The sequence below is a fragment of the Radiomyces spectabilis genome (assembly GCF_025331425.1).
Source record: "Radiomyces spectabilis strain NRRL 2753 chromosome Unknown BYT42scaffold_11, whole genome shotgun sequence".
NCBI classification, from domain to species: domain Eukaryota; kingdom Fungi; phylum Mucoromycota; class Mucoromycetes; order Mucorales; family Radiomycetaceae; genus Radiomyces; species Radiomyces spectabilis.
In genome coordinates this window covers 251,813-276,444 of record NW_026251936.1, presented here as the reverse complement: position 1 = coordinate 276,444, position 24,632 = coordinate 251,813, and the positions used below count along the sequence as shown (strand labels likewise).

At 42.5% G+C, this 24,632-nt stretch overlaps 12 protein-coding genes across 12 annotated transcripts; 7 read left to right on the top strand and 5 right to left on the bottom strand.

Moving 5' to 3' along the window:
- Positions 1 to 523: 523 nt before the first annotated feature.
- On the top strand, positions 524 to 2,352 carry BYT42DRAFT_548286 (uncharacterized protein; the record flags this gene model as incomplete). The annotated part of the gene is made up of 6 exons (XM_051566004.1): positions 524 to 871; positions 946 to 1,140; positions 1,215 to 1,394; positions 1,465 to 1,894; positions 1,970 to 2,172; positions 2,242 to 2,352. The coding sequence occupies 6 exons, from the start codon at positions 524 to 526 to the stop codon at positions 2,350 to 2,352; spliced, it is 1,467 nt and encodes a 488-aa protein (XP_051420415.1).
- Positions 2,353 to 4,452: 2,100 nt separating this feature from the next.
- On the top strand, positions 4,453 to 5,155 carry BYT42DRAFT_616506 (uncharacterized protein; the record flags this gene model as incomplete). The annotated part of the gene is made up of 3 exons (XM_051572075.1): positions 4,453 to 4,600; positions 4,693 to 4,903; positions 4,966 to 5,155. 3 exons carry the CDS (start codon positions 4,453 to 4,455, stop codon positions 5,153 to 5,155), a joined length of 549 nt encoding a protein of 182 aa, XP_051420414.1.
- Positions 5,156 to 5,411: 256 nt separating this feature from the next.
- On the bottom strand, positions 5,412 to 5,990 carry BYT42DRAFT_616505 (uncharacterized protein; the record flags this gene model as incomplete). The annotated part of the gene is made up of 1 exon (XM_051572074.1): positions 5,412 to 5,990. The coding sequence occupies one exon, from the start codon at positions 5,988 to 5,990 to the stop codon at positions 5,412 to 5,414; it is 579 nt and encodes a 192-aa protein (XP_051420413.1).
- A 2,673-nt stretch (positions 5,991 to 8,663) lies between these two features.
- Positions 8,664 to 9,176, bottom strand: BYT42DRAFT_616504 (mitochondrial outer membrane translocase complex, subunit Tom22; the record flags this gene model as incomplete). Its single annotated transcript, XM_051572073.1, has 2 exons — positions 8,664 to 8,738; positions 8,820 to 9,176. The coding sequence occupies 2 exons, from the start codon at positions 9,174 to 9,176 to the stop codon at positions 8,664 to 8,666; spliced, it is 432 nt and encodes a 143-aa protein (XP_051420412.1).
- A 1,404-nt stretch (positions 9,177 to 10,580) lies between these two features.
- On the top strand, positions 10,581 to 12,102 carry BYT42DRAFT_501654 (general substrate transporter; the record flags this gene model as incomplete). Its single annotated transcript, XM_051564778.1, has 2 exons — positions 10,581 to 10,836; positions 10,910 to 12,102. 2 exons carry the CDS (start codon positions 10,581 to 10,583, stop codon positions 12,100 to 12,102), a joined length of 1,449 nt encoding a protein of 482 aa, XP_051420411.1.
- An 839-nt stretch (positions 12,103 to 12,941) lies between these two features.
- BYT42DRAFT_580135 (glucosamine-6-phosphate isomerase) lies at positions 12,942 to 14,472 on the top strand. The gene is made up of 6 exons (XM_051569469.1): positions 12,942 to 13,092; positions 13,177 to 13,363; positions 13,438 to 13,773; positions 13,840 to 13,893; positions 13,958 to 14,081; positions 14,154 to 14,472. The coding sequence occupies exons 1-6, from the start codon at positions 13,044 to 13,046 to the stop codon at positions 14,421 to 14,423; spliced, it is 1,020 nt and encodes a 339-aa protein (XP_051420410.1). The 5' UTR covers positions 12,942 to 13,043; the 3' UTR covers positions 14,424 to 14,472.
- A 71-nt stretch (positions 14,473 to 14,543) lies between these two features.
- On the bottom strand, positions 14,544 to 15,519 carry BYT42DRAFT_594972 (Polymerase/histidinol phosphatase-like protein; the record flags this gene model as incomplete). Its single annotated transcript, XM_051570809.1, has 2 exons — positions 14,544 to 14,756; positions 14,821 to 15,519. The coding sequence occupies 2 exons, from the start codon at positions 15,517 to 15,519 to the stop codon at positions 14,544 to 14,546; spliced, it is 912 nt and encodes a 303-aa protein (XP_051420409.1).
- Positions 15,520 to 15,708: 189 nt separating this feature from the next.
- On the top strand, positions 15,709 to 17,663 carry BYT42DRAFT_580127 (3-deoxy-7-phosphoheptulonate synthase). The gene is made up of 8 exons (XM_051569468.1): positions 15,709 to 16,014; positions 16,093 to 16,222; positions 16,292 to 16,343; positions 16,402 to 16,443; positions 16,520 to 16,556; positions 16,642 to 16,725; positions 16,803 to 17,098; positions 17,168 to 17,663. Exons 1-8 carry the CDS (start codon positions 15,783 to 15,785, stop codon positions 17,390 to 17,392), a joined length of 1,098 nt encoding a protein of 365 aa, XP_051420408.1. The 5' UTR covers positions 15,709 to 15,782; the 3' UTR covers positions 17,393 to 17,663.
- Positions 17,553 to 18,823, bottom strand: BYT42DRAFT_580117 (uncharacterized protein). Its single transcript, XM_051569467.1, has 7 exons — positions 18,770 to 18,823; positions 18,647 to 18,694; positions 18,527 to 18,566; positions 18,233 to 18,360; positions 18,049 to 18,152; positions 17,819 to 17,968; positions 17,553 to 17,753 (listed from the first exon to the last, which is right to left on the bottom strand). The coding sequence occupies exons 1-7, from the start codon at positions 18,792 to 18,794 to the stop codon at positions 17,610 to 17,612; spliced, it is 639 nt and encodes a 212-aa protein (XP_051420407.1). The 5' UTR covers positions 18,795 to 18,823; the 3' UTR covers positions 17,553 to 17,609.
- Positions 18,824 to 18,991: 168 nt separating this feature from the next.
- Positions 18,992 to 19,599, top strand: BYT42DRAFT_501915 (uncharacterized protein; the record flags this gene model as incomplete). Its single annotated transcript, XM_051564793.1, has 4 exons — positions 18,992 to 19,134; positions 19,275 to 19,279; positions 19,308 to 19,376; positions 19,442 to 19,599. 4 exons carry the CDS (start codon positions 18,992 to 18,994, stop codon positions 19,597 to 19,599), a joined length of 375 nt encoding a protein of 124 aa, XP_051420406.1.
- A 2,750-nt stretch (positions 19,600 to 22,349) lies between these two features.
- Positions 22,350 to 23,183, top strand: BYT42DRAFT_594968 (uncharacterized protein; the record flags this gene model as incomplete). Its single annotated transcript, XM_051570808.1, has 2 exons — positions 22,350 to 22,449; positions 22,534 to 23,183. 2 exons carry the CDS (start codon positions 22,350 to 22,352, stop codon positions 23,181 to 23,183), a joined length of 750 nt encoding a protein of 249 aa, XP_051420405.1.
- A 202-nt stretch (positions 23,184 to 23,385) lies between these two features.
- On the bottom strand, positions 23,386 to 24,097 carry BYT42DRAFT_580106 (uncharacterized protein). The gene is made up of 2 exons (XM_051569466.1): positions 23,987 to 24,097; positions 23,386 to 23,921 (listed from the first exon to the last, which is right to left on the bottom strand). Exons 1-2 carry the CDS (start codon positions 24,066 to 24,068, stop codon positions 23,503 to 23,505), a joined length of 501 nt encoding a protein of 166 aa, XP_051420404.1. The 5' UTR covers positions 24,069 to 24,097; the 3' UTR covers positions 23,386 to 23,502.
- Between the last annotated feature and the right edge of the window lie 535 nt (positions 24,098 to 24,632).

Genomic DNA, 24,632 nt, shown 5'->3' with positions numbered 1-24,632 from the left:
ATCGCTAAATCATGCCTAAAATGGGAATGGATGAAACAAAAGATAAGCCCAAGTTTGTTCAATGAAAAGATTTGAGATTTAAAAAAGGGATTCAGTGATTATCTACAGCCTCATCAGCCATGTAAACAATCCCAGGATCCGAGCTTTCCTAATGCAATTGTTTGGTTGATATTACTGACCTTTCACGGGTCTTTGGTTATAACGATGCCTATAGCTCTTTGGTTCTGTCCAAGTCTTGGCAACGGCATCTTATTTTGCGCTGGGCCTCTTTTTGTTCCTCCTTTTAGAACTGTTTGATCTCTCTTTCTTCCGCAGGCAAGCTATTCTTTGTTCCAATGAAAAAGATGGGTCGCAGAGAAGCACCCAAGTTTGAATAATTTGCGGATGGCGAGAGCATTAATTCGCCGGGACACAAAGGTGAACATCGCCCAACCAAAATGTTATAATTTTTTTATTTTTTATAACCGAAAAAATTGAACCAGCGGTTTTTCGGCCAGTCGTTTCAGCTCCAGTATTGAAAATAATGGCACATGCGTCCAGTTCATCCCCGTTTCGACGAACGTCGTTGCCCTTTATATCGTCGAATGCACCTTTCTCAAGACACAGAACGTCGCCACCCAGTTCCATCAAATCCAATTCACGAGCTTCAAGCTTCTTTTTGCCCAATACTATTCAGGAAGAAGACATGGGCGAGGATGTGCAAGCCGATGTCCTTTTTCCTCGCTTCCAAGCAAAGAACGAAGACGATCAGTTGGACTTTGCCGCATTTGGTCACATGGTCGATGAACATGCTCGAAAGCAATCAGCCGGTACCGTTCGCCTGTCGAGAACATTGAGTCGCCACAGTCAACTCTACGGAGATCCGCACAAGGTAAAGATTTGTTTTACCTCTTTTATCATGACGAGTAGTGACTCTGATACCATTGGTTTGAAAAAAAAAAAAAGCATGTACAAGCCGAGTTTGAAGGAGTGGCACGTTATCAAGTGTATTCCTCTCGAGCCGTGGGCACGCCCGTGCAAAGTCTGGAACAACTACTAAATGAAAAAGGAAAGGAAGCTTTGGAAAGTGTGCTAAGCACCACTGGATGGTGGGTCGATGCGCTCTGTCCCACGGAGGAAGAAATGCGAGTTCTTAGCAAGGTAGAGTATTCTTAAAGGGCTCAATTGCAATTGCAAACCAGTACTCAAACCGCATCCAAAAAAAAAATCTCCAGACATTCCATATCCACCCTCTCACGACCGAAGATATTCTAGCTCAAGAACCGCGCGAAAAGGTGGAACCTTTTCCCAACTATACCTTTGTTTGTTTCCGAGCTTTTGATATCGACCCCTATTCGGATCAAGTGCTGCCCTACAACTTTTACATTCTGATCTTTAAAGCGGGGTTACTGACTGTAAGTTTGCATGTGGAAAATAATGAGTTGAACTGTATTGGATTGCTGACAAAAGGGGTGATAACTCCAGTTTCACTTTCGACAATCGGTGTATCCCGTCAGAGTGCGAGAACGAACGGAACAGTTGAAAGAGTTTATTGATGTGACGCCCGATTGGATGAATTACGCGTTGATCGATGCTGTGACGGATGGTTTTGCTCCAGTGATTCAACAAATTGAAATGGAAGCCGTATCAATTGACGAACTGTCACTTGTGTTGCGACAATCCGAACGAGTGGATATGTTGAAACGGATCAGTCGATGTCGACGACGCACCACGCAACTCGCTCGATTACTCAGTTCTAAACTGGATGTCTTGAAGAGTCTCATGAAACGCTACGAAGACCGATCGCGCGATACGCTAATGACAGATACAGATTTGGCGTCGGCTGAAATCCCAATTGACTCTTCGAATAAGAGAGTATTTAGCGATGTTCTACTGTACTTGGGCGACATTCAAGGTAATCTTTTTTTTCTCCGTTGAGTGTAGAGGTGATCCAGATCGAGATTAAACATGCATTCCATGATCCTATTAGATCACGTTGTCACGATGGTTCAGAATGTCAACCACTATGATCGTATTTTCCATCGTGCACATACCAATTATATTGCTCAGGTCAACCTTGAAATGAACCAAGTGTATGCAACGACCAATATGGTAATGAATCGTTTGACGTTCCTGGCCACTGTATTTATGCCACTGACGCTGGTGACCGGTCTGTGGGGTATGAATGTTCACGTAAGTAATTCATCAAAAAGTTGCTGCAAGAGTTTATTAATTGAATCGGGTTGAATTTTCTCTAAACAGGTTCCCGGACAAGACTACCTTGATCTCAATTACTTTTTCTGGCTATTAGCCGGATTGGTTCTCTATTGTATTTCTTGTGGTTATTTTGGCAAAAAGAGCGATTTACTCTAGACAATACCCCTCGATTTCCATCCATATTCCCCCATTTTCCTCCCCTTCTACCGAACCTCATCCACTGCTCCTTTTTTTATCATCATTTGTATCATAGAAACCTCCATTGTACTTGCTTTCTTTCAAAAGTCATATCAGGTGATATGGAAAATTGTCATTTTATTTTATCTACAAACCTAAATTATCACTCGAGTTCCCAGATTCAAATATTTTTCAGAGATCCTTTTTAAAAATATACAGTGACAAATACAGTCCACTTTGATTTGTCACGCAAGCACAAGATCAAGATTTCTGGTCACCATCAAAAGTGCTTTCAAAAGCAAGCTGAGATTATAGAGTTTTTCTTTCTAACGTTTGAAGTGCATTATACGATACAGCAATACCTTTTCAAAAACCACAAAAAGACCAGCAACCGTTGATGTTGTGTAGAGCCAAATGCAATATCGATCCATTACAATTTAGAAGGAACTTTCCAAGCATTCTATGGACATTGTGAAAAGAGCATAGTGCAATTTGCAGTCCTGCCCCTAATTTCTTTTTGTCCGCAAGAAAGCAAACCCAAAGAGAGAAAAGACCGATAAATGGGACAGCTACAGACCTAAAAGAGGGCGATAGCTTATCAGTCCAAAATCAAAAAGGTCAAGAATCCAAATAGGACAATCAGATCCAAGCAATGATAATAATATTATAAAAACATAGTGGCTTCGATACGGCATTAGTGGATGAGTTTTATTGCTTTGTGTGATCGGCTCACACTCTTTGGTGTTGGCAAAACGCGTTTTTCTCGTATGGAAAATAAGGAACATGAAATATGATGCAGTGGTACACACTGTGTGTTGTAATTACTCAGTCTATAAAGGTTCGATCATGGTATATCATGACTTTTATTTTTTTTCGAATTATTTTCATCGTTCTTTTTTTTTTTTTTTTTTTTTTTTACTCCTTACGGGTGTGTTCAATGTATCAAAAATGTAGATTGTTGACGGATGCCAGGTCATGAATGGGTGGAAATAGTGTCCTAAATATCAGGCCTTATGATGTAATCAAAAGCATGATACAAATCAATGCTGAGTAAGTGATTCTCTCACGATAAAGCTCAGCTTAACAAGCAGTTTTCCGATAAGCAGCCGGTGAATATCAAAAAGTCGATTGCAATTTCAATAAACCACAATGTACAATCGTACTTTTTTTCATTTTTCATTTTTTCATCGTTTCAGAGTATCGGCCAACGGCTTTAAGTGTGATAGTCATGGAATGATCACAAACAACCATGCGACCCGAAAAGAGTAACTTGCCGCCCTTTGTATCAAAGTTTTTTGTGTTTCGTTTGATGTTGTCATTGAAAGGTGTTCCTCGGGAAAATAGCAACAAGTGACTACAGGTTGTCTTGACTATGATATATTCTTTGTCACAGATTTCTTTTGATTGTGGTCGTGCTTATTTCCGCAGATGGCTTTTCCCTTTTTTTTTGGTGGTCTCCCTTTTTCCTTTCTGAAATTTTCTTGTTCGGGAACATCATCCGCGCGTCCAAAGAAAGCGGCACGTGGCATACTTCCAATCAAAACGAATGGCAAAATGGTCCGCCAATTTCATTCTCCGCCTCGGTTTTCCTGTATTTTTGAGAGACTCAGATGAAAAATATTCCAATTTTTCGCTTCTTTTTTGCTCTCTGTCCAATTTTTTTTTTTTTTGAGTGCAGAAAAAAAAAATAATAACCCACTCAACCAAACCCAACTTATTCTAAACGAATTAAGCATTCCCACACCTCTTTTTTGAGCCTTTCCTCTCTTTAATTCCTTAAACTCCCAAACACACTCTTCCTTTTTCTTTTCGATTGTTTAGGGCGTCTCATTGGTAAGAAAACTCTTAACCATTTTCATTCACGGGAAAATGGTCCATGGCTGCAGATTTGGAGAGTCCTTCTAAAATGACCTTCTTGTCTTTTCTAGTGAAGCGCCCATCGGGAAAAAAAGTAGCAGCACTGGACAAGCACACCGTTATCTTCCTCTACGCGTCAAGCACCATCTTCTCAAAGGCCACCAAAGAAGGAAATTTCGCCTTTAGTAATAGTAGTAGTCATTCTAGTAGTCTTCTCAGCCCATGATTATCGCAAGTCCCGCCAAAAAGGAGCTCGCCATTCCTCTACAAAATCTAACCAAATCAACTTCGCGAGAATGTCTTCGCATTCCCAATGAACATTCTCAAAAGAAGGAGGACGATGTGGTGACCATCACCCCACGAAACAAAGGTGAGAAAAATCGAATATTGCAGAAATTCGGGTTTTGGAAAAAACTCATTTCAATTTCTTTTTCTGGAATTCTCGTTATGACACAACCACAGCTGTCAGTGATCTTGTTTCCCAATTATTCGGTCAAGGCAGTTCTGTCCACGGCCAAGTCAATGAGATTATGACGATATCCACTACGGTCGCCAAATCGAATAAAATTGGATGTCAAGCCTTCATTCACAACAACACCGTATTTCTCAGCTGCCCCATCTTTGGCAAAAATGCAGGTTTGCTCAACTGGGCGGATGGTGAATTTCAATCTTGGTAAGCTGATCTGTGTTTAATGGGCCCCGGACAATGAGCCACTCACGTATAAATTTGATTAGCGTTACTCGCTTGATTGAACTCGCTGAAGAAAAGACAGGTTGCGGTGCTTTGGTGGTTGCCATTGATCGCCGCAATCAAGAAAATGTCAACACCATCCTACGAGCTTTCCTGTATCTTGGATTCGAGGTTGTGAACCCTTCGGTTTACAATCAGGATCCAGGATTCATTTTCGTTGGTTATGAACTCTAATTCTTCTGTTTACTTGGTCCTTGGGTCTTCCTCCCCCCACCTCTTGTTTTTATGCTTTATCATTCTCTTTTTTTCTTTTTATTGTTGTTTTTTCTTTCTTCATCCCACACCCTCTGTTCATACTTGTAAAGCTTCTTTTCTCGTTTTAGCAGATGGATATATCCGTATATTTATAGCTAAACATTAAAGCTTGGCTTCCTGTAATGCAAAGTATTTTCCATGATGGATCCTGTTTAAAAAAAAAAAAAATGGTATCTCAAAGTTTTTTCGTCCGTTTCACCTGGATGGGCTTCTCCACTTCCAGTTTTCGTTTCTTTAATCGTTTTCGTTCGCTCGGCAAAAGACCGCCGTGGAATTTGGTATTGGTATCCAGACATTGGCAACGCCACAAGATCTTGTCTTTTGTCCAGAGTTCAATAGGTGGTACTTGACCATTCTCTTCCACGGTTCGCAATGCTTCATGACGGTAAAACATGGCTACTGTCCGATCGACATCACGGTTCATTTTATCGTACCAATTCTCCAATGCTTTCCACTGCGTACGCGTCCAAGGGGTCTCATCGACGTTGGAATCTTCGGTGAGAAACGATGAAAAACTTTGGTTGCTCGACTTCTTTTGCAACATTGGAACTTGATCCAGTGTCGATCGTTTACGGATAACAGAGGGCGACGGCACACTGAATTCCAGAGAAATGGTGGGAGATCGTGCGGGGGATTGCGGCCCCGATCGCGACACTAGGCGTGGAGTGATGGGTCGTTGCCGCGGACTAGGACTTTCGCCACGTGTGGTTGTTGGTCTGGGTCGGCTATGTTCACCTGAATGAGGTGTTGTCATTTATACAGAATTGCTGGGAGAAGCAAGTAAAAAGTTCCTGATAATCAAAATTGGAGGTTGAGCGTCTTGGAGAAATGGGTTCCCAAATAAAGCATTCCCAACTCCGCATCCAATGCTTTGAAACGACCATCATCCACCCCCCACCAGAAGCCTGTGGATCAAAATATCAATGAGCTTTTTTTCTTTTCATCAACCCCATTTCCCGTGACATGATGTTTATTACCAGAAGCACTTGAGAATCATAAACAAGCAATATCAATGGATCGATGGCACACTGGAAGTGATTGGTTTTTCTTTTTTGCAGCTGGTTGCTGCTCACATGGATGGACTCTACGAGTTTTTGGAAAACAATGTTTCTGATTGGGTAAACGAAACGAATCACATGATTTACTGCAATGGTTGAGTTGGACCTTCCCTTTTCTGAATGGGCATACCGTGATACATCGATTCAATTTAGCAATTTAACAAAACGCATTACTTGGGCTACATTGATCTGTTCCTAACTCTTTTATTTGCTCATTCTTTCAGTTCTTTCATCAAAATACCTTATGTCATTCTCAAACGTTTTTTGCGCTTCTTGCAGTCTGCCATGACACGCTCGCTCGACCTCTAGAAACTGTCCCGGCAATCCCAGACGCGCCCAACAACCCAGTGTTGCTACGGTCCAAGGATCGGTAGAACTTCGTTGCTCTACGTGCCAGCAAGTGGGGCATCAACGAAGCAGTCATTCAGCTTGCCCATTGAATCCAACGAGGCTGAACTATGAGAGAAGCAAGCGAAAATGACGCTGGAGAACACAGCCGTGGATTACCTGCATCTGTTGGGACGCATGAATGTCGTGTGCAATTTCTGTTCTTGCCAAACTAAAAACCAGTCGCCGCACGCCAAAATTTGCGAGCTAAAAAACAGTTACATGGTGTTCCTTTTCATCATATGGATTTGGCAGCTACTTCGCTTGGTGTTATTTATTCATTCAAAGATGTTGGAAAAGTTCAATGAAAGGGGAGAACTTTCTGTGAAGGGCTATTGTCAATGTCGATCTCGCGTCTTTGTAGCATTATTTAATAAGTTGTCTTTGTCAGTAAATGTGTGTCCTTTTGATTTTTTTCTTTCCAGTTTTCGGTGATTTAAAGGTGCATGAGCAGAAATGCTTTACCAATGTAGCTGATCTGGCGACATTGCTCATTGTTCATTCATTGGTGTGTGTGTCAATTTTATTTATTTTAAAGGTGATCATTCATACTTATAGAGCTCTATTTTCATGCAGTTTCTTTTTGCTTTTATCAGATTTTTATTTTTGGAGCTTTTTTTCATTTAGAAAGTGGCCATTCACACGTCTTTTGTAGCTTTAATTTTTATGCAGCTTCTTTCTGCTTTTTATCTTTACAGTCTTTATTTGCAGTTTTTATTTTGGACTTTTTCCTGAAAAAGGGTGAATTCATTGTTCTTTGGAGCTCTATTTTTGAAGCTTTTTCTTTTTCGCTTTTATATTTAAAGCTTTTATTTTTGGAGGTCCTTTGTTCTTTCGTCTTCGTTTTTCTCTCACTTCGGCTCACCCAAGAAGCCCTAGTGCTACTTTATTTCATCAAGTTCCTAGCTGCGTCCATCGTCCAGACTATGGCTTTCCCGTGTAGCTGACTCGGTTAAATCGACCATCACCATAAGAAGGTACCATCAAATGGTTTTTTACCAGTTCTTCAACAAGAAAAACTTACCAGTTCTTTTTTCTATTCTTCCTTAGCTTTTGGTTTTCGCTCCGGATTTTTTCTTTTTCGCCTGGTAAGTCATCCATCCCTCCGAATTCCTCGACTTCGTTTCGCGCACCAAATGTGGCCAATCCGGTTTTTGTCGTCAAAGGGCATTGTTGGTGATGTGACTCTGTTTTTCATTGGTAACGCTTACGCGCCCTCCTCAGCTTGGCTTCACCTGGATTACTTCCCTTGGTATCGTCTTTGATCTTCTTCCCGACCATTTTATTTTTGTAGTTTGTAGTATGTGTATTTGTATTTCAGTTATAGTCTTCTTGCAGACTTTTCCTCCTTTTTTTTACCTTTTTTTTTTATATTTGTATCGTTTCTTTTTTTCCGGTCGGGAAGCTCTCGATATCTGCTGCATCGAATAACAGAGGTAAAAATATCCTGACGACATTTGAATCAATCGAAGAGCGTACTAATCATTTTTTTTTATATTCTAGGTCTATCATAACCTTGGGCAGGACGGGACTGAGGGAGTCAATAAGTGCTGCTGCACACATGTTTGAAAATCATGGCTGTACGGAATGCCAGAGTATTGACATTAATATACCAAAGTTCCATCAAGAGTCTCGCCCAGGTTATGCCGTATTGCGTTAGGCTTTTGTCTGACGAATGTCGCTCAATGTAAGAGTGCGGCATCCAGTAGCAGGTGGCATCCATTGCACAGCGGGTGTATGGCTTGTTATAGCCTAATAATCAAGATCACATCCGTTCGTGTTGCGCTTCCCAACAATCAATTCATTCGACGCATTTTTCATTGGGCACATATCATGAAAACCAGTGACTTGTTTGTTTTCTATAGCAATCGACCAATGTTCTTTTAAAATATATGTATACATCCAATGATCGTATGCGATAAAACACGGATACAGAGACAGAGACGGAAAATAAAAAATAGCAGAGAACATCTATAAAAGATTTACAGGCCTGGAGCTTGAACTTGCTGAGGTTGGGGCTGTGCCTGTCCAGGATACATTGGGCCACTGCTCAACATCTATCATTCCGCAATAAATCTCGTCAATCATCCATATTATAACACATATCAATCAGAGAAAGAGAAACGACTGTTTTTTACCTGTTGTGCACCCTGCTGCTGCATCGCTTCCTTTTCATAAGCCACCAAAGCCTGTTCCTTTTCGATTTCCAGAGCCAACGGCAATACGAGAAGAAGCATAGAGGTGGTGAGCACCCAGGCGCTCTTACCAACAAACGTCACGCCAGTCTTTCCCCACGATGTCAGTGACGAAGCGCCCGATGCGATTTGATTACGGGTCTTTAACGGTACAATTTCCTTCAATGCAGCAAGACGGTCCAATAAAGACTCATCTTCGTCATCGTCAAAATCCTCATCGTCAGAGTAGTCGGAATCTTCGTGTTCACTCAACAACTGTTCCTCGTACTGATCGACAGCGACTTCTTCAAGCTTGACCATGGTTTATGGATATTTTTAAGTGGTAAAAAAAAGTGGCAGGCCCCACTGAGCCATAGCCCGATGCAATTTTTTCATTAGCATGGCCGCTCCTCGAATAGTCCGTCGCATTTCGCAGACCGCTCACACCAAAAACATTGGAAAATGAATAAACCGTACACCATAAACTACGGTATTCCAGTTCCTTTTATATACGTGCGTTGTTCACAGAGATCTCTCCACCAATTTCTTTTTCGCAACTTTGTTTCCAATGTCCAAGATACTCATTGCGAGACTCTGTATAATTTCTCAAAAGTGAGGATACTTGAAAATGATGAGATGCCCCTGGCAACGGTTGCACGTATGATATGAGTTGATTTGTTTTCCTTTTGTTCTTGAAAGGCCCGTCAAACACATAGTCTCGTATTCACTAATCTTTGAGTCACTTTTGAGCAACAAGCGATATGAGCTTTTCTTGGATGTATGTCTTTTTGGTCAAAAGAGCCTTTGTTATATATTCTGATAATAAAATATGCGATGGCAGATTATCTGCGGAAGAAAGTAATGTAGATGAACCCACTTGATGTCATTGTTACTTGCAACAGCCAGTAATATGACTCATCCGCTGATCGTTGTTGCAATAATTGCTTGGCCCTGCGTCTCTTTTTTCTTCCAGTCCCCTATAAGCCAAAATTCTAGTCTTGCCGTTTCTATCGAGTAGACACATGTTAATGTTGCATTATTCGTAAATATTATGTATGCAAGTAGAGAGATAATGTTACCACTGCAAGAGTAACAAAACACAAATCCCTCCTAGATGAGGTAGCGGTCGCTTGTTCAACTTGCGAAATCCCGCCAAGAGCACGGTCGACGGTGATCCCTTGCTATTTTGATGGGATCTTCAAAGATTATTAAAAATTCTGGCTGTCCAGTTGCAAATACTATTTTTCGGTGGTTTATCAAATAGTCTATGGCCCCTGCAATGTTGGTTTCATCAGTCATGGCATTCAGCAACAGGATCAACGTGGCTTTTTTCTTGTGTTCCGATCTCGATTCTTCCTTTTTAGCAGGGGCATCTTATTGGCCCCAGTAGGTAAAGTAATTGAATGTCAAGGTAACCGTATCTTCTGCCATCTTCCTTTTTCAGGGTTGCAACCACTGTTCACGTCCCGATCACAGGCATAGTCCAAATCCATTTTCGTTAATATGGTGCCCGAAAAGTTGTATTATTGGCTGATGCATCCTGTCGCCGGTCAAAAGTGCATCCGATAAAAAATTATAGTGCTGGATCATCCGTAATTTTCTCGTCTCTTTGAAAGTTTTATTGCTTCTGAATTATTTTCCTCTTCTTGCTTCCTCCCTTCCTTTCACCACTGTCATTTTGTTCCCACCATGTCGAGCAAAACACCGACCTATGTAGGAGAGGAAATGTCTCTATCTATTCGATCGTTGAATAAGCCGGCTGGCAAGTCGCATCACCGATCCACGTATCTTCCTGCTTTGGTCGCTGCCTCGGGTGGATTCGTCGTAGGATATGATTCCGGCGCGATATCAGGGATTCTCGCCATGCCAGCATTTGCCGAGACTTTTTTATACAAGGACAATGCGTATCGACAGGCCCTCCTGGTGGCCATGATGTTACTCACGGCAACCCTTGGTGGCTTAATATCTGGACAATTATGTGGTACGCTGAAAAACACTAGATGTATTCTTCCCCATGACATGAATGATTCATCTTACACTGGTATGTCATACAGATTCCATTGGTCGTAAACGGACGATTCTCGTCGGTACCTATGTGTTTGCACTGGGAGCTCTTTTTGAAACCATTGGTGTACACTTTGCCATGCTGATTATTGGCCGCTTGCTCGTGGGGTTTGGCGAAGGGTTTCTCACCAATGCGATTCCTCTTTATCACTCTGAAATTGCTCCTCCTGAGATCCGTGGTCGTCTGATTAGTTTGTACAGCTGCACATGCTCCTTGGGGACGATTGTTGGTTACTTTGTCAATTTTGGGACAAGTCATTTCCAATCGTCGTGGTGCTGGCGAACCCCTTTCCTTATCCAACTCGTCATTTGCATCTTACTCTCTTTCACATGGTTCTTGCCCTTTTCCCCTCGCTGGCTGATCGACAAGGGTCGAACCGACGAAGCGTTGCAAGTGATTGCTCAATTGCACGGCACCACTATCTCGGATCCCGATGTGCTAAGCGAATTTGAAACGATTGTGGCCGAAAATCATTTCGAACAAAGCCTCGGCGAGCGTACGTGGAAGGAACTCTTTCAAGGCACCAACCTCAAGCGGACGTTGTTTGCCCTGTTTACGGGCAACGGCGCGGCGTTCACAGGCACCGATGCCATCTCGTACTATGCTCCCCAGATTTTCAAGCAAGCCGGCCTTCAGGATACCGCTCTCTCTTTGGCCACCAGTGGAGCTAGTCATGCCCTTTCGTTGGTCGTCAATGTTCTGGCCATGCTATTGATCGATCGCATCGGTCGTCGTCTGGTGTTTGCTAGTGGCGCTTTCCTCATGGGCGCTTCCATGTATATTGTGGGTGCCTTGTTCATGGCGTGTTTTGAACTGGACCCTACAGGAAACGTGGAACTGTTGAATCCTTCGGCGCGCAATTCGGTCATTGCTTTTATCTTTATCTTCCAAGCCGCCTATGCTTACAGCTGGGGTCCCGTCGCGTACATCTATCCTGCGGAAATCCTCAATATGCGGTGTCGTGCCAAAGGTCTAGCCCTCGCTTATGGTCTCAATTGGACGGTGGGTATTTTCATGACGTTTGTGATGCCCATTTTCATGGATAACACTATCTACGGTGGCTACTACTTCTTTGGTGGAACCTGCACGCTTCTTCTGATCGGGTGCTACTTCTTACCGGAGACCAAAGGTTACAGCTTGGAAGAAATCGACCAGATTTTCAATCCGCATTCATTGGAATAAAATGGTAGACTCCGGCTCCCCGGCGTTTTTCCCCGCTTTCTTTTCGCTTGCGAAAGGAAATGGGAAAAACCCAGAGCCACGCAGGCGCTTGGCATGGTCTTTTCTTTTTCATGCTTTTGAAAAGCGCCTGCATGGTTTGGTTTGGTTTTTTTCTCTTCTAAAAAAGGTACCAACGAAAAAGGGCCTCTCGAGGGGTGTCGGTTCATTCCGGCTGAGATTATACCCTTAAAAGCGGATCAGGGTAATGCCTGCGACGTAATGATGCTCTACTGGTATTCTTTTCTTTTTTTTTTATTCTTTCTCCGTCTTTTTTTTTTCTTCTTGTGTGGGGTGGAAAGGGAATGGTGTTCTGGTTTTCGTCTTTCCTTCTTTGTCTGGGGGTTTATAATGGGGTTTTGAAACTATTTTTTGGTTTGGGTGTTGGTACTTCGTTTACGTTCTAAAGGGCTGTGGAGTGGTCGATAAATAATAGTAAGTAGGAGCCAACTAGCAATGACCTACCAAAGTTGCGTGAACGGTAAGCAGTATTGTAATGTATTTACATTGGTAAAGGGTTTGGCAGCCAAAGGAACGGGGTAAGCTGGGAATAAAAATTTTTGGCGAGACACAGGCAATGGAAGGAAAAGACAAAAGATGGAGAAAGACAGAGTGATTAAGAATTTCTAGTGCTTACAAAAAAAAAAGACGCTCCTCTTGAGATCCCCTTTGCAAAGTGTTTGTTTTTTTCCCAAGTGTTGGTTCAAATGAAAAGGCCGTAATGGCGATACAGTTAGCAATTCCGAGATGGACAATAAAATGGAAAATAGCATGAAATAAAGTGCAAATTGCAGGAACTTGCCCAAAAGTCACGTTGATTATTTGATCAAAGGATCACAATTTGGCATCGTCATTGACACCATTTTTTAAGCTTTTTTTCTTGCCACTTTTTTTCCTTTTTTCACATGAGGCTTATTATTCAGCAAGATTCTGAACAAGTATCTTCGTGGGTTGGTAATTACTCTCAACTCATCCATCTCATTTTTTGGCGCGTGTAAATGGTTGATATTTTTCTTTTTCCATCGTTTCGCAATAAAGCGCATTACATAAAAGAGCGCATCAATCAATATCAACCATCCAAAGACCGACCTTTTGTGCTCGGTTTACCGACAGGCACTTCGGCTTTACGAACCTATTACCACTTGATTCAGCTGTATAAAGCGGGCGAAATATCATTCAAACATGTGGTCACATTCAACATGCACGAGTATGTCGGCATTCCAAGGTCAGAAAAATAGCGCCAAGAGAAAACCCCCCTCTCCACCAAAATGCTGAACTGCGGAGCGTATTACATCATAGAGATCAAAAGGAATCGTCCTATTCTTACATGTGGGAACGATTCTTTCAGCATATCGATATTTCGCCAGAAAACATCCACTTTTTGGATGGGAATGCGGCCGACCTGGACCTGGAATGCCGTCAATACGAGGCTAAAATTGCTTGTGCTGGAGGAATCGAGTTGTTTCTAGGCAGTATCGGCTCGGACGGACATGTCGCATTTAATGAACCTGGTTCTTCCTTAACATCACGGACGCGAGCCAAGACATTGTCCTTTGAAACCATCACAGCCAATGCCCGGTTTTTTGGAAACGATATTGCGAAAGTGCCCAAAGTAGCTCTCACAGTAGGGATTGCGTAAGTAAAAACCCAAACCAACCGCGTATTCCGTGTGCGTAAAGTAACCATCATGCTTCATCTCAGAACGGTCATGGATGCACGCGAAGTATGTATCATCATTACAGGAGCTCATCGAAGGTTTGTATCCAACGATGTCCAATAGGAGTTTTCATGCATGCTTATCCACATTTTTGAACGGTAGTATTGCCCTGGCCAAATGTGTGGAAGGAGGTGTCAATCACATGTGGTCGATATCCGGCATTCAAATGCATCCTAAAGGGTTGATTGTGTGCGATGAAGATGCGACGCTGGAGTTGCATGTCAAGGTTGACTTTATAAAGCAAACGAAAAGGTCAGCTCTTTACGTTTATCTAAATGTTGGGCTTGTTGTATTGTAGACAGTGAAGTATTTCAAATCCATCGACCATGTGCAGCGATCTTTGATAGGCAAACAGCATTTAGGTCTGCAAGGACAGATTCTTTCATTTCAATCCACACCCAGCCAGTCTTCACCGCACGACATGCAGAGAAAGATACAGCAGCTTCTGACAAGCGATGCATCTGACACGAAAGATGAATACGCATTGTCGGATGAGAAGACATCCACTAGTCCCACCATCAAGAAAAGGCGTCTGGACGACGAATCTTCGCCTTCGTCTGCATCGTAATTTTCCTCACCCCGCCAACGTTTTTCCACGGTTCTTTTCCATTCGATCTGACCAAAATCTGCTTTTATTCTTATTGACATTCCCTCTCTCTCTCTTTTTTAACTTTTGCTTGCAAAGGAACTACCAGGATTTCATGGTATCCCAAAATGCATCGTCTAATATATTTGCATGTTCTCTCACAACAATCTGGTTGTTTTCCTTTACCAAATAATGGATCGTGGAAATGCCGCACTCTTTAAGATAGCCCGGCAATTTGTCATAATGCATGCCCACATCTTGAGGGCCGTGGCAATCATCTGACAAGACAAACTTGCCATTCTTTTGCAGAATATACTACACAGAACCCAACCTCAGCCGTCAATCAATGAGAAACTAATCAACCACACATTTGTCTTACCTGAATGATATCGCGATGGGGATAAGCATCACGCAAACCTTTCTTCCAGGCGCGGGAGTTAATCTCAAAGAGAGAGCCCATCTCGATAAATGCATCCACGTTTCGCATCCATCGTTGCTTGACCGCTTCATTGTGAAGAACACTGTCTGCTGCGACTCGGTCGGCAAAAATGCGTACTAAATCAAAATGACCCACCACATGGGGTTTCACGGTCTGCATCATGGCCAGTTGCTCGTCAAAGAAAGCACAATACAGATTAACCAAGGAGCCGTCGTGTTTCGCTAAAGCTTGGTCATAGAGTTCCTGGGAAAAGTCAACCGGAGTGCCGCCGACGTGATGCAACGATCCGACCAGATAATCAACTGGATGTCGCTGACGCAACTGGGCAATATAGCCACCATAATGCTCAGTCACATATTCAATTTCGGTGCCCACCAACAATTGGATTTGCGGGCTGTACAATTCTTGGAGACGACGTGCTTCTTGGTAAAAGTCGGCAAAGATGGTTTGAAGGGTCGTCGGTGTACAGTGAGCTTGGATTTCTTCCGGATACAGTTCCTGATCTTGATACCGAGGCATATGTTCACTCAGGCCGTACACTTTGAAGCCTTTGCGCACAGCTTCTTTAACGACATCTTCCAGTTGACCATACCCGTGATGGCAAAACTGACCGGAATGGCTGTGGTAAGAGTAAGGCATGATCAAGATAACCGTCACCGTCAGTCCAGGACGGCAGTCACTTTACGCCAAAAAAACTCAAGTTGAGTCATATCGACAAAGGGCGCGGACCACCAAATAAAAAAGAAAAAAAAGGTCAAGGCGCGAGCGGAATCGAGGGTCGGGATCTCCGCAGTTAATCCTTGTTATATAATTTTTTTCATCAATGGCGAGCCGCACCGTCTATACAGAAGGTTTTCTTCACTACATATTTTCTGCTCATTTTTATACATTACTGAAACAAAATGTCCAATTTCTCAGCTTTGAATGAACTTGACGACAAGCGTATCAAGGGTATCAAGCCCTTGATTCCTCCTCAGATCCTTATGGAAGACATTCCTTTGACATTGCAGGCTGCACAAACTATTGTCGAAGGCCGAAGAGCCGCCGAAGCCGTTATCAAGGGTACCGACGATCGTCTTCTCGTCGTGGTCGGTCCTTGCTCTATTCATGATGTCAAGGCCGCAAAAGAATATGGTAAGCCCAGAAAAAGAAAAAGGAGTCGTGGTGGTAGCGGATTATCTCGGTGGATCGGAAAGTCATGGATTTTCATAGCTACCAAATTGATCGAGTATGCCAAGGCTGCTGAGGAGGATTTGCTTATTATTATGCGCGTCTACTTTGAAAAGCCTCGCACCACAGTTGGATGGAAGGGATTGATCAATGATCCCATGTTGAACAACAGGTAGGACCCAAAGCACTTTGATGTCATTGTCCCCGCAAAAAGAGACTTATATAAAAACCGAATGTATAGTTACGAAATCAATAAGGGTCTCCGCATTGCTCGCCAGCTCTTATTGGATTTGGTAAGCAGACGGAATCTGAAGCTAAAAGGCAAATAATAACGAAGTATTTAAATGACAGAATGAAGCTGGCATCCCTACTGGATGTGAATTTTTGGATACCGTAAGTAGCGTCTTTATTCCGTGTTTTCCAAGCATCACTTCTCCGCCGTTGCTGATGCCACTGTTATTTTGAGTAGATCTCTCCTCAATACACCGGTGATCTGGTTTCCTGGGGTAAGTCAAATCGGGAAAAAAAAAGATGACTGGATTGTCCCCGATACCCTTGCTGTATCATTGACAACGGTGGATTGATTCACAGGTGCCATTGGTGCGAGAACCACCGAGTCGCAAGTTCACAGAGAATTAGCTTCTGGCTTATCTTGTCCTGTCGGTTTCAAAAATGGTAAGTGTCGTGTTACAAATCACAAAAAGATCTTTTTATCTCGGACTCTCCGCCCATCTTTCATCTAAACTTTTTAGGCACCGACGGTGGCATTACGGTGGCCATGGATGCTATCAAGGCGGCCAACAATGGTCATCACTTCTTGTCGGTTACAAAGCAAGGTTTGTCTGCCATTGTTCAAACCGAAGGTAATGATGCTTGCCACGTCATTCTCCGTGGTGGCAAGAGCGGACCCAACTACGACGCAGAAAGTGTCAAGAAGACGGCTCAAGCATTAGAAAAGGCGAAATTGCCTGGTTTGGTCATGATCGATTGCAGCCACGGTAACAGCAACAAGGATCACAAACGCCAACCTTTGGTGGCACAGGACATTGTAAGTTGCTATGTGATTGTATGGGATATACTGCGGATACTCATCCATTTGTTTTGTACGCGTCTCCAGGCCAACCAATTAGCGGAACCTAAGCATACCGGTGACAATATCGTGGGTGTCATGATCGAATCTCATTTGGTCGAAGGTCGTCAAGATATTCCCAGCGAGGGTCCTCACCGCCTGACCTATGGTCAATCCATCACAGACGCGTGCATCAACTGGGATGACACCGTCGAGGCCTTGGATATCCTTCGAAAGGGTGTACAAGCAAGACGCGCGGCTAGACAAGCTTAAATCTTTTCAAGCATGGATAGACCTTTCTTAGACGCATATTTTAAAACCAGAATCAATACATGAAAAAAAAAATGAAGACGATAGGCCTTGCTTTTTGTATATTTTTCTTTGGGTCCGATGACTCTCGGATCTCTTGCTGTATTATTATTGCTTATTTGAATTTTTTTTTTTTTCTTCATTATGTTTCTGTTGCGATAAAAAAAAAAAGACTCCATTATTACATGAAATCTTCTTCGGCAGCATTGATATCTTCAACGTCCGTATCTCGCTTGTTGCTACGCATGTTGCTCTTGTCGAATAATTCCTGAATCTCTTTTTCCGCTTTGTGTTTGGCAGCCGCCAATTTACGAGCCTCTTCTTTCTAAAATGAGCAAGATAGAAACAAGATCAGCAAAGCCATCCGATCACGGCTTTGAATGAGCCTACCTCTGCAAACTCGTCGGTACGAGCCGCTTTCCGGTCAATCTTGTCTCTTTGCACCTTTTCTTGCATCAGATCGGGATATTTTTCTTGCTTGGTCTTGTTCAGACGATTCACAATAGCATTTTCCCGCTTCTCAACGTACACACGTTTCACCTAGATGATATCGACGTGTGAGCCTTTTTTTCTTGTTGGTGCTTTCCTGACAGATCGTCTTTTTTTTTTTAAACTGAGACCTTTTTCTGATTATGAAAGGTCACTTGACCTGTTTCCATGCCGGGCGTCTTTTTCAAGTTGTCCCAAGGCGTATAAATCACGGTAATGTTGTTTCTTTTGTTGCCTAATGGGCGAAATAAGAGGAAAGAGTTTTAGTTGATATACTCGCACAGATGTTGAATGTCGTAATGCATTTTTTTTGACCTTCAATACTGTTGGCTTTGACCAGTTGAGCACAGTCTTCGATCACCGCCGGCGGAATATCGAGCCATGTTTGTCCTGGCTGTAAACGGACGTAGACGTGCGCACTCGACAGCTTGTCAACGTGAAACTAACGACACCCATATCGATTGATATCATGTAATTGGTTGGTTGCCTTGGTATTTTGCCGAAAAACCTACCCTTTAGAAAAATATCAGCCCACCATTTTCTTTTTCCATACTCTTTCATGCATCAAGTATAATAAGAAAAAAATTGACGATAGGATTAGATCTTTACCACACATCTTCTGGAAATCCATATTTAATCAAGTCTTCATCTAGTCGATTTTATTGGATATATCAGTTTCTGTACGCTGTGCGCTCTTTTTTCTTTTACGCCTATTTTTTGTGTTCTTACTTTCGAATTTGTCTTTTCCCATGTAAATGGTCACTGGCGGATCGGCCACTGTAGGCAATGCGAAAAAGGGTCTGTCAGTAAGTGCGGACACTTTACCTACTTTTTTATTCTCTGTTACCGTACCATTGCTTTGAAAGTACAAGACCATGACGAGAGACACAGAAAAAAAATAGGTCAAAAGTAGACTTGGGCGTTCAGGCACCAAGGTTCGGAAGAACACTCCTGGGTGGCTTGTGTGACCTGTTTTCTTTTCAAAGCATGATCTGCATTTTTATTTCTGGTGGAGAAGCGATTTCGGACGTTTTGAAACCAAGCCTTTGCTGCCGGAATCGTCTATCTATCATGATGAAAAAAAAGACCAACACGACGTCGTATAAAAAGATGAAGAATAGCGATCTGCTTTCTGCAGGAGCCAAAGTTTATGCTAAGAAGAGAAAGCGAGCTTCCGAGCGAGTCGAATCGGTGGAATTTGACTTTGATAAAAGAAAGTAAGCTCGATCTCACCAAGAAATGAATAATGGGCATTCGTTTGCTAAATTCCCATTGTTGGTTTACAACAGAGAGTTTTTAACCGGGTTCCATAAACGAAAAGTGGAACGAAAGAAAAAGGCCCAAGAAAAATACCAAGAGCGAGTTCGTCAGGAAAAGATTGCTTCACGAGCTGAAGCCCGTGCTGAACGCCAGCGATTAGCGGATAAAAACGTTGCAGAGATTGCTGCCATGTTACGAGGTAAATAGGCGGATACCGTGGGGATAGGGATACCATGGTAGTAAACTAACGGAGTATTATGATAGGCAACCAGGAGAGTGGGGATGAAGAGGAAGAAACCGTGTTTAGTGATAATGATGAAGGTGAAAAGGAAGCCAAGAAACCTAAAGTGCAAGAATTCAAATCCAAAGCTGCCCTGACAACGGTTACTGTGATTGAAGATCTTGATCTTGAAAACGTCTAAGCGGACACTTACGATATATGTCTCCTTCATGTTACCCTTTCGCCATTGCCAACCGGTCACCCTGTTTTTCTTCTAGTATGACTTGTCATTGCATGTTTTTATTGGGATCGACCGTGGCCCAACAATCTCCCTGAATGTCCCACATCATTGAAGCATTTATTTTTTCGTTCATCATCATTTTCATAATAAACCGTTTTTCCTATTTATTGTAAACGATTACAATGATCGGTCATTTGAAGATGCGATGTTGGGTGCCCCTCGACAGATGAAGTCCCCTTTGTTTGAACCTTTTGGCCGTATCAAATTTTGCAAAACCGTCGATCCCTGGAACAGACGAATTGGTTTTTGTTTGTAAAAAACGTGGCGAACATGTAATCAGGGGAGAAACTGATTGAATATGGAAACTTTTTCGTTGATTGGTTTAAATGGGGTTCAGGTTCTCGCATGGTTTATGCATTAAGTTGGTCAGATCATCCGAGCTGTCCGAATTCGTTACCGCCTGCTGATGAGGTTTGCCTATTCATTTGTACTTTTGGACGATCATGCCCAATAATTCAGATGACAGCAAGGTCTGGCTTTGGGCACAGCGAACGTGGTTACTGATCCAAATGACGATGGTGTTTTTATTTGAAGGATCATGCGCAGAATCGTGACCATCAAAGTACGCTGTCATTTTCATTCTCATGATAAAGTATAATGGGGTGAATTTCCTTTTGATGCGTGCATGAGTTCATGGTACCAATAGGATTTTATTTATTCGTCAAAAAATGAGTTACCGGCTGATCAAAATTGATAAAGCAGCTGCAAGTCGAGGACTCTCTGGAGAGACATCAATAGAAGAACAACGATCAGTAGGGGTGAGGGGCAAATTCGTGTTGTGATGATTCTACCAAAAGAAAGTTGGTTGATTTCTAGATTGACATTGTGAAACAACAAAGATGCTTCAATGCTTTGCATGGTATCTGCATTTGGCAATTCAACGGTTGCACATGGTGCCACCAAGCATCGGTTGCACGGCGCATGGCAGGAGTCTGAATACGAACAATACGATTGGTTCCGCCATTGTATTAACCTTTTGCAAACACTTGCAGATTAAAAAAAATGCTCTCGATGCTCATCCTACGCCATTCCCTTACTTTCCACTGGCTGATGGATTCAACAAAAGTGGTGAACGATTCACAAGGGCGGTTTCTGGAGAATTAGAACGGTTTTTGAGAATATATTTTTGTGAAGGGTCGAGAATCACCCACAAATGGTGACATTGCCTATTTTTAAGTTGCGGTAAATCTTTACCGCACTGTAACGCGGAGGAAGAGTTACACGAAAGGAAAATCTTACAATAATAGATCGGTTGGCCTATTCCCACGTTGGACCGGGCTAGAAGAGTTATGTAACAAAAAGGAACTTTTTTGGCACTGCATTGTTTACAACGCAAATCATTATTTGTCATGCACATGCGAGCAAAGTAGTGATCTAGAAGGAGTTCCAAAAATAGGAAGAAATTACGGATGAATAGGAGACCATTTTTGACAGCCACTTTTGTTCACATGAAGCAATACAAGAGTCATTCTTTTTTTATGAAAAAGTGTGAATCGTAAAAATTCAATGATTGCGTATTTCTCCACGATTTAGACTATAAGCTAAATGAACTGTCAAGCTATAAAAGGCATAGTGAAGTTTTTCGATGCATTCATGCAACATGGTCCATTGCCGTTTGTTTTGGTAGCAGGGAGGGCGGCGCGGTCTTCAGAAACGGAAAATCAATCACTTCCTGCAGAAAGACGCGAATGGATTGTTTATCCTTTTTTTTACATTTTGCAACTCAATCTGGATTTCTGTCAGTTCGGAGCGTTTTCTTTCCATTTTTGGATACACTTTCCGAGGTAAACATCGCCACCATCAAAACGCTAATGGGCCATCTTGACTGTGTATCTCATTGCTTTGAAAATAAAAATATTAAAAATGAGCAAGTAAAACCTAGAAACGAGAAGCGCAGGATGGCAATGAAACAGAAAGATTTGTCATGACAGTCATCTATACAGACAAGGGGTGGAAGTATAAATTTTTTCTTTTCTGGAAAGAACAAAAAAGATCAAGATCTAGAATCCCTTTCCTTTTTCTTTACAGTTTCAGAATCAGATAGAATTTGTGTGCTGCATGCGGACCATTGATGATCAAAAATATAACATCAAAACAACCCTACTGATGAGTCCAGAGCGTGTTCGAGGATCATTTGCTTGTCCACCTGTTTTTTTTTTTCTCCCCTGTCATCGGTGGGGCGTGTTTCTCTGCCATGACTTCCATTTGACCACGAAATGATCGACAAAACTCCGAAGGGAGGTTAATAAATGGGGATAAACTCGAAATAAAAAAAAAACGGACTAGATGGCTGCTGTTAGATTCTTGGCGACACGGGTGAACAAGAAGAAAAAAAATTTTCAGAAAAAAAAGTGTCTGTGCATTTCTCTTTAAGATGGCGATCGGCCGGGAAAAGTAGGTTTATCCAATCAAGAGTTGTTCCGTCTACATGGCGCCAAAGGTTGGTCATTCAAAAACGCTCATCATTCGCTCACTCGTTCTCAACTCAGCAAAATGTTTCCTTTTACGAAGCATGATCCACTAAAACTCCGAAAACTGGAACATTATATAAACCAAACCATCTTTTCATACGTTTTTTCTTTATCATTGCTCTTCACTTTTTTCTGCTCTTTTCACCAAAGAAAACCTTATAACACAAACACACGATTACAATGTCGTTAGTCAGACCCATGGTGGACAATCGTCGTATTAGCCGCAAGATGACCATTAACATCGATCAATGTATCATCAACGTGCGTCCTGTCATTAAAGGTATTGTATTTCACTGACAGTCAAGCAAAAAATAAAAAAAAAATGTCCTGATCCCGGAACTAAATGAACATTCATTCTTTACAGGCGCTATCAAAGAAGCTTCTCACACCCTCACGGAAGCATATGGCAATGATGCCATCCTTAATTGGTGTGTTCGCGGCATGCAGCATAAGCATGATGAATTTCTCTATACCTTGTTCAAGAATATGATCAACGCCGCCACCTTACAGAGCCGGGATTTTGCTATTCAAGTGGAAGGTTGCAAGGGCGTCCTCGTGTGGACTAACAATCCTCAAGGTTGTCCATGGCCACGCGCTTTAAGCGTTGCTCAGCTGGCTCGGTTCATCGGCTGGGGTTCCGCATTGCACATATTGATGAAATTTCAACCGTCATGCGACAAGACCCGACGCAAGGTGATGGCCAGCTATCCTCGATACATTACTATCGGTTACATTGGTGTTCTTCCTCATGAACAACGTAAAGGTCTCGGAGGAGCCCTTTTGCAGCACGTCCTTGATAAAGCCGATGCATCCCATTATCCCGTCGTGGTCGAAGCAAGCACACCCGCCGGGGTTCGATTCTTTGAAAAGTACGGATTTGAAGTCCAAGCCAATGTTTACCTGAGCCGATCCGAATTACCAATGGCGATCATGGTTCGTGAGCCAGTGACAAACGATGCACCCCAACCGCTTCGCATCAAACCCGGACGTCAGAATTCCAACGGTTCCATGTAAAACGAAAAACACAAGATACCCCAAGGTGCTCGTTCTTTTTTTGTGGCTTTTTCTCTTGTACATTATTCAATGCTCTCCTCCATTGTATATACATTTTTTTTTTTTGAATAACGGAAAAATGAGAAAAAAAATCGTCGCACACTCTTATCCTTTACTTAGCTCTTACTTACACTATCTCTAATACAATGATTATTCTCCGCAATCTTATTTTTACATGTGGTGTCTAATCAAAATATTTTTAATGATCGCCGGTGTCGTCATGATCTCCAATCACGGGGTATTATCAGCCGTCATTTATCGGATCTATTCTACAAATAAGCTACCATTGCAATTCTTTTTGCGCACTTTTACATTCGCTGGCGACTTCAATGGGACATGCATTGATGGTGCCACGGCCGGCCCCTGTAAGACCGCCTTTATCAAGAGCAAATTCCCAGTAATGGATAGGACATAATAATACGGGACCCACTTCCGGTGGATAATCGCCTTCTTTTGCAATTTGTCCGTGACGTGAAAGATCGGCTCTTCCGTGAGCACAATAGCGATCAGCTGCATACTTTCGGCCATCGGCTAATGTGACAATGATGCGTCGGTCATTGTCTGGATCGACCTCGATGAGATCCTTTCCTGAACTTTTTTTAGGTTCGGTTACTGGCTCCACTGGTTTGGTGCCTGGTCTGCTAACGACAGGATACGGTGCCTGCCGCGGTACGTAAGGAGCAGGGGGAGCCATGGTCTCTGTCACGGGCATGGCACGGTTAATTGCGAAGAGCATGGGTGAAATGGTTCCGCAGCTATCTTACTTTGAGGCGTGGTATTGCGTTTCTGTAGATCGTTATTGGAAGATATGGGCACCGGATTAGATTTAATCGTCGGTACAAACATAGAATTAGATAGTGCAAGTAAGAGTGGTGATGAATGGATTATCGGGCGGAGATGGGAGAATTTTAATAGTTTCTTGGAGGGGTTTTCACCCAACTCCGATATGAATGGAAGATCCTTTGCCAGAAAAAGACGAAATTCATGTAACTATGAAAACCATAGGGAAACAAAAAAAAAAAAGCGTGCCATACCATGATCGATCATTTTTTAAGCTGAATAAGTAGCATTGTGTATGAACTATTATTTGAACTGTGTCAACTTTCTGTTCTTTGCCCCATATCGTGGTATAGTTGCCGCTCGATTTAAGAACCCTCGATCCTATAAACACTCGATTTAGAACATATTCGATTTAAGAATCGCCTTTTGGATTCCTGAATAATGTAGGCTATAAAGTATTCCTTGCAGTGATCACTCTGGAGCACGAATTGGCAAAATTCTTTCAACAAGACGGGTGTCGTCAGTTGCATGACGAGAAAAATCCATGGTTTCCGGTATCCAATATTCGCTTTAGGAAATAATGGTTTTTAAAGACAATGTTGGAAAGCTTGGATACCTCATGACTTGCCA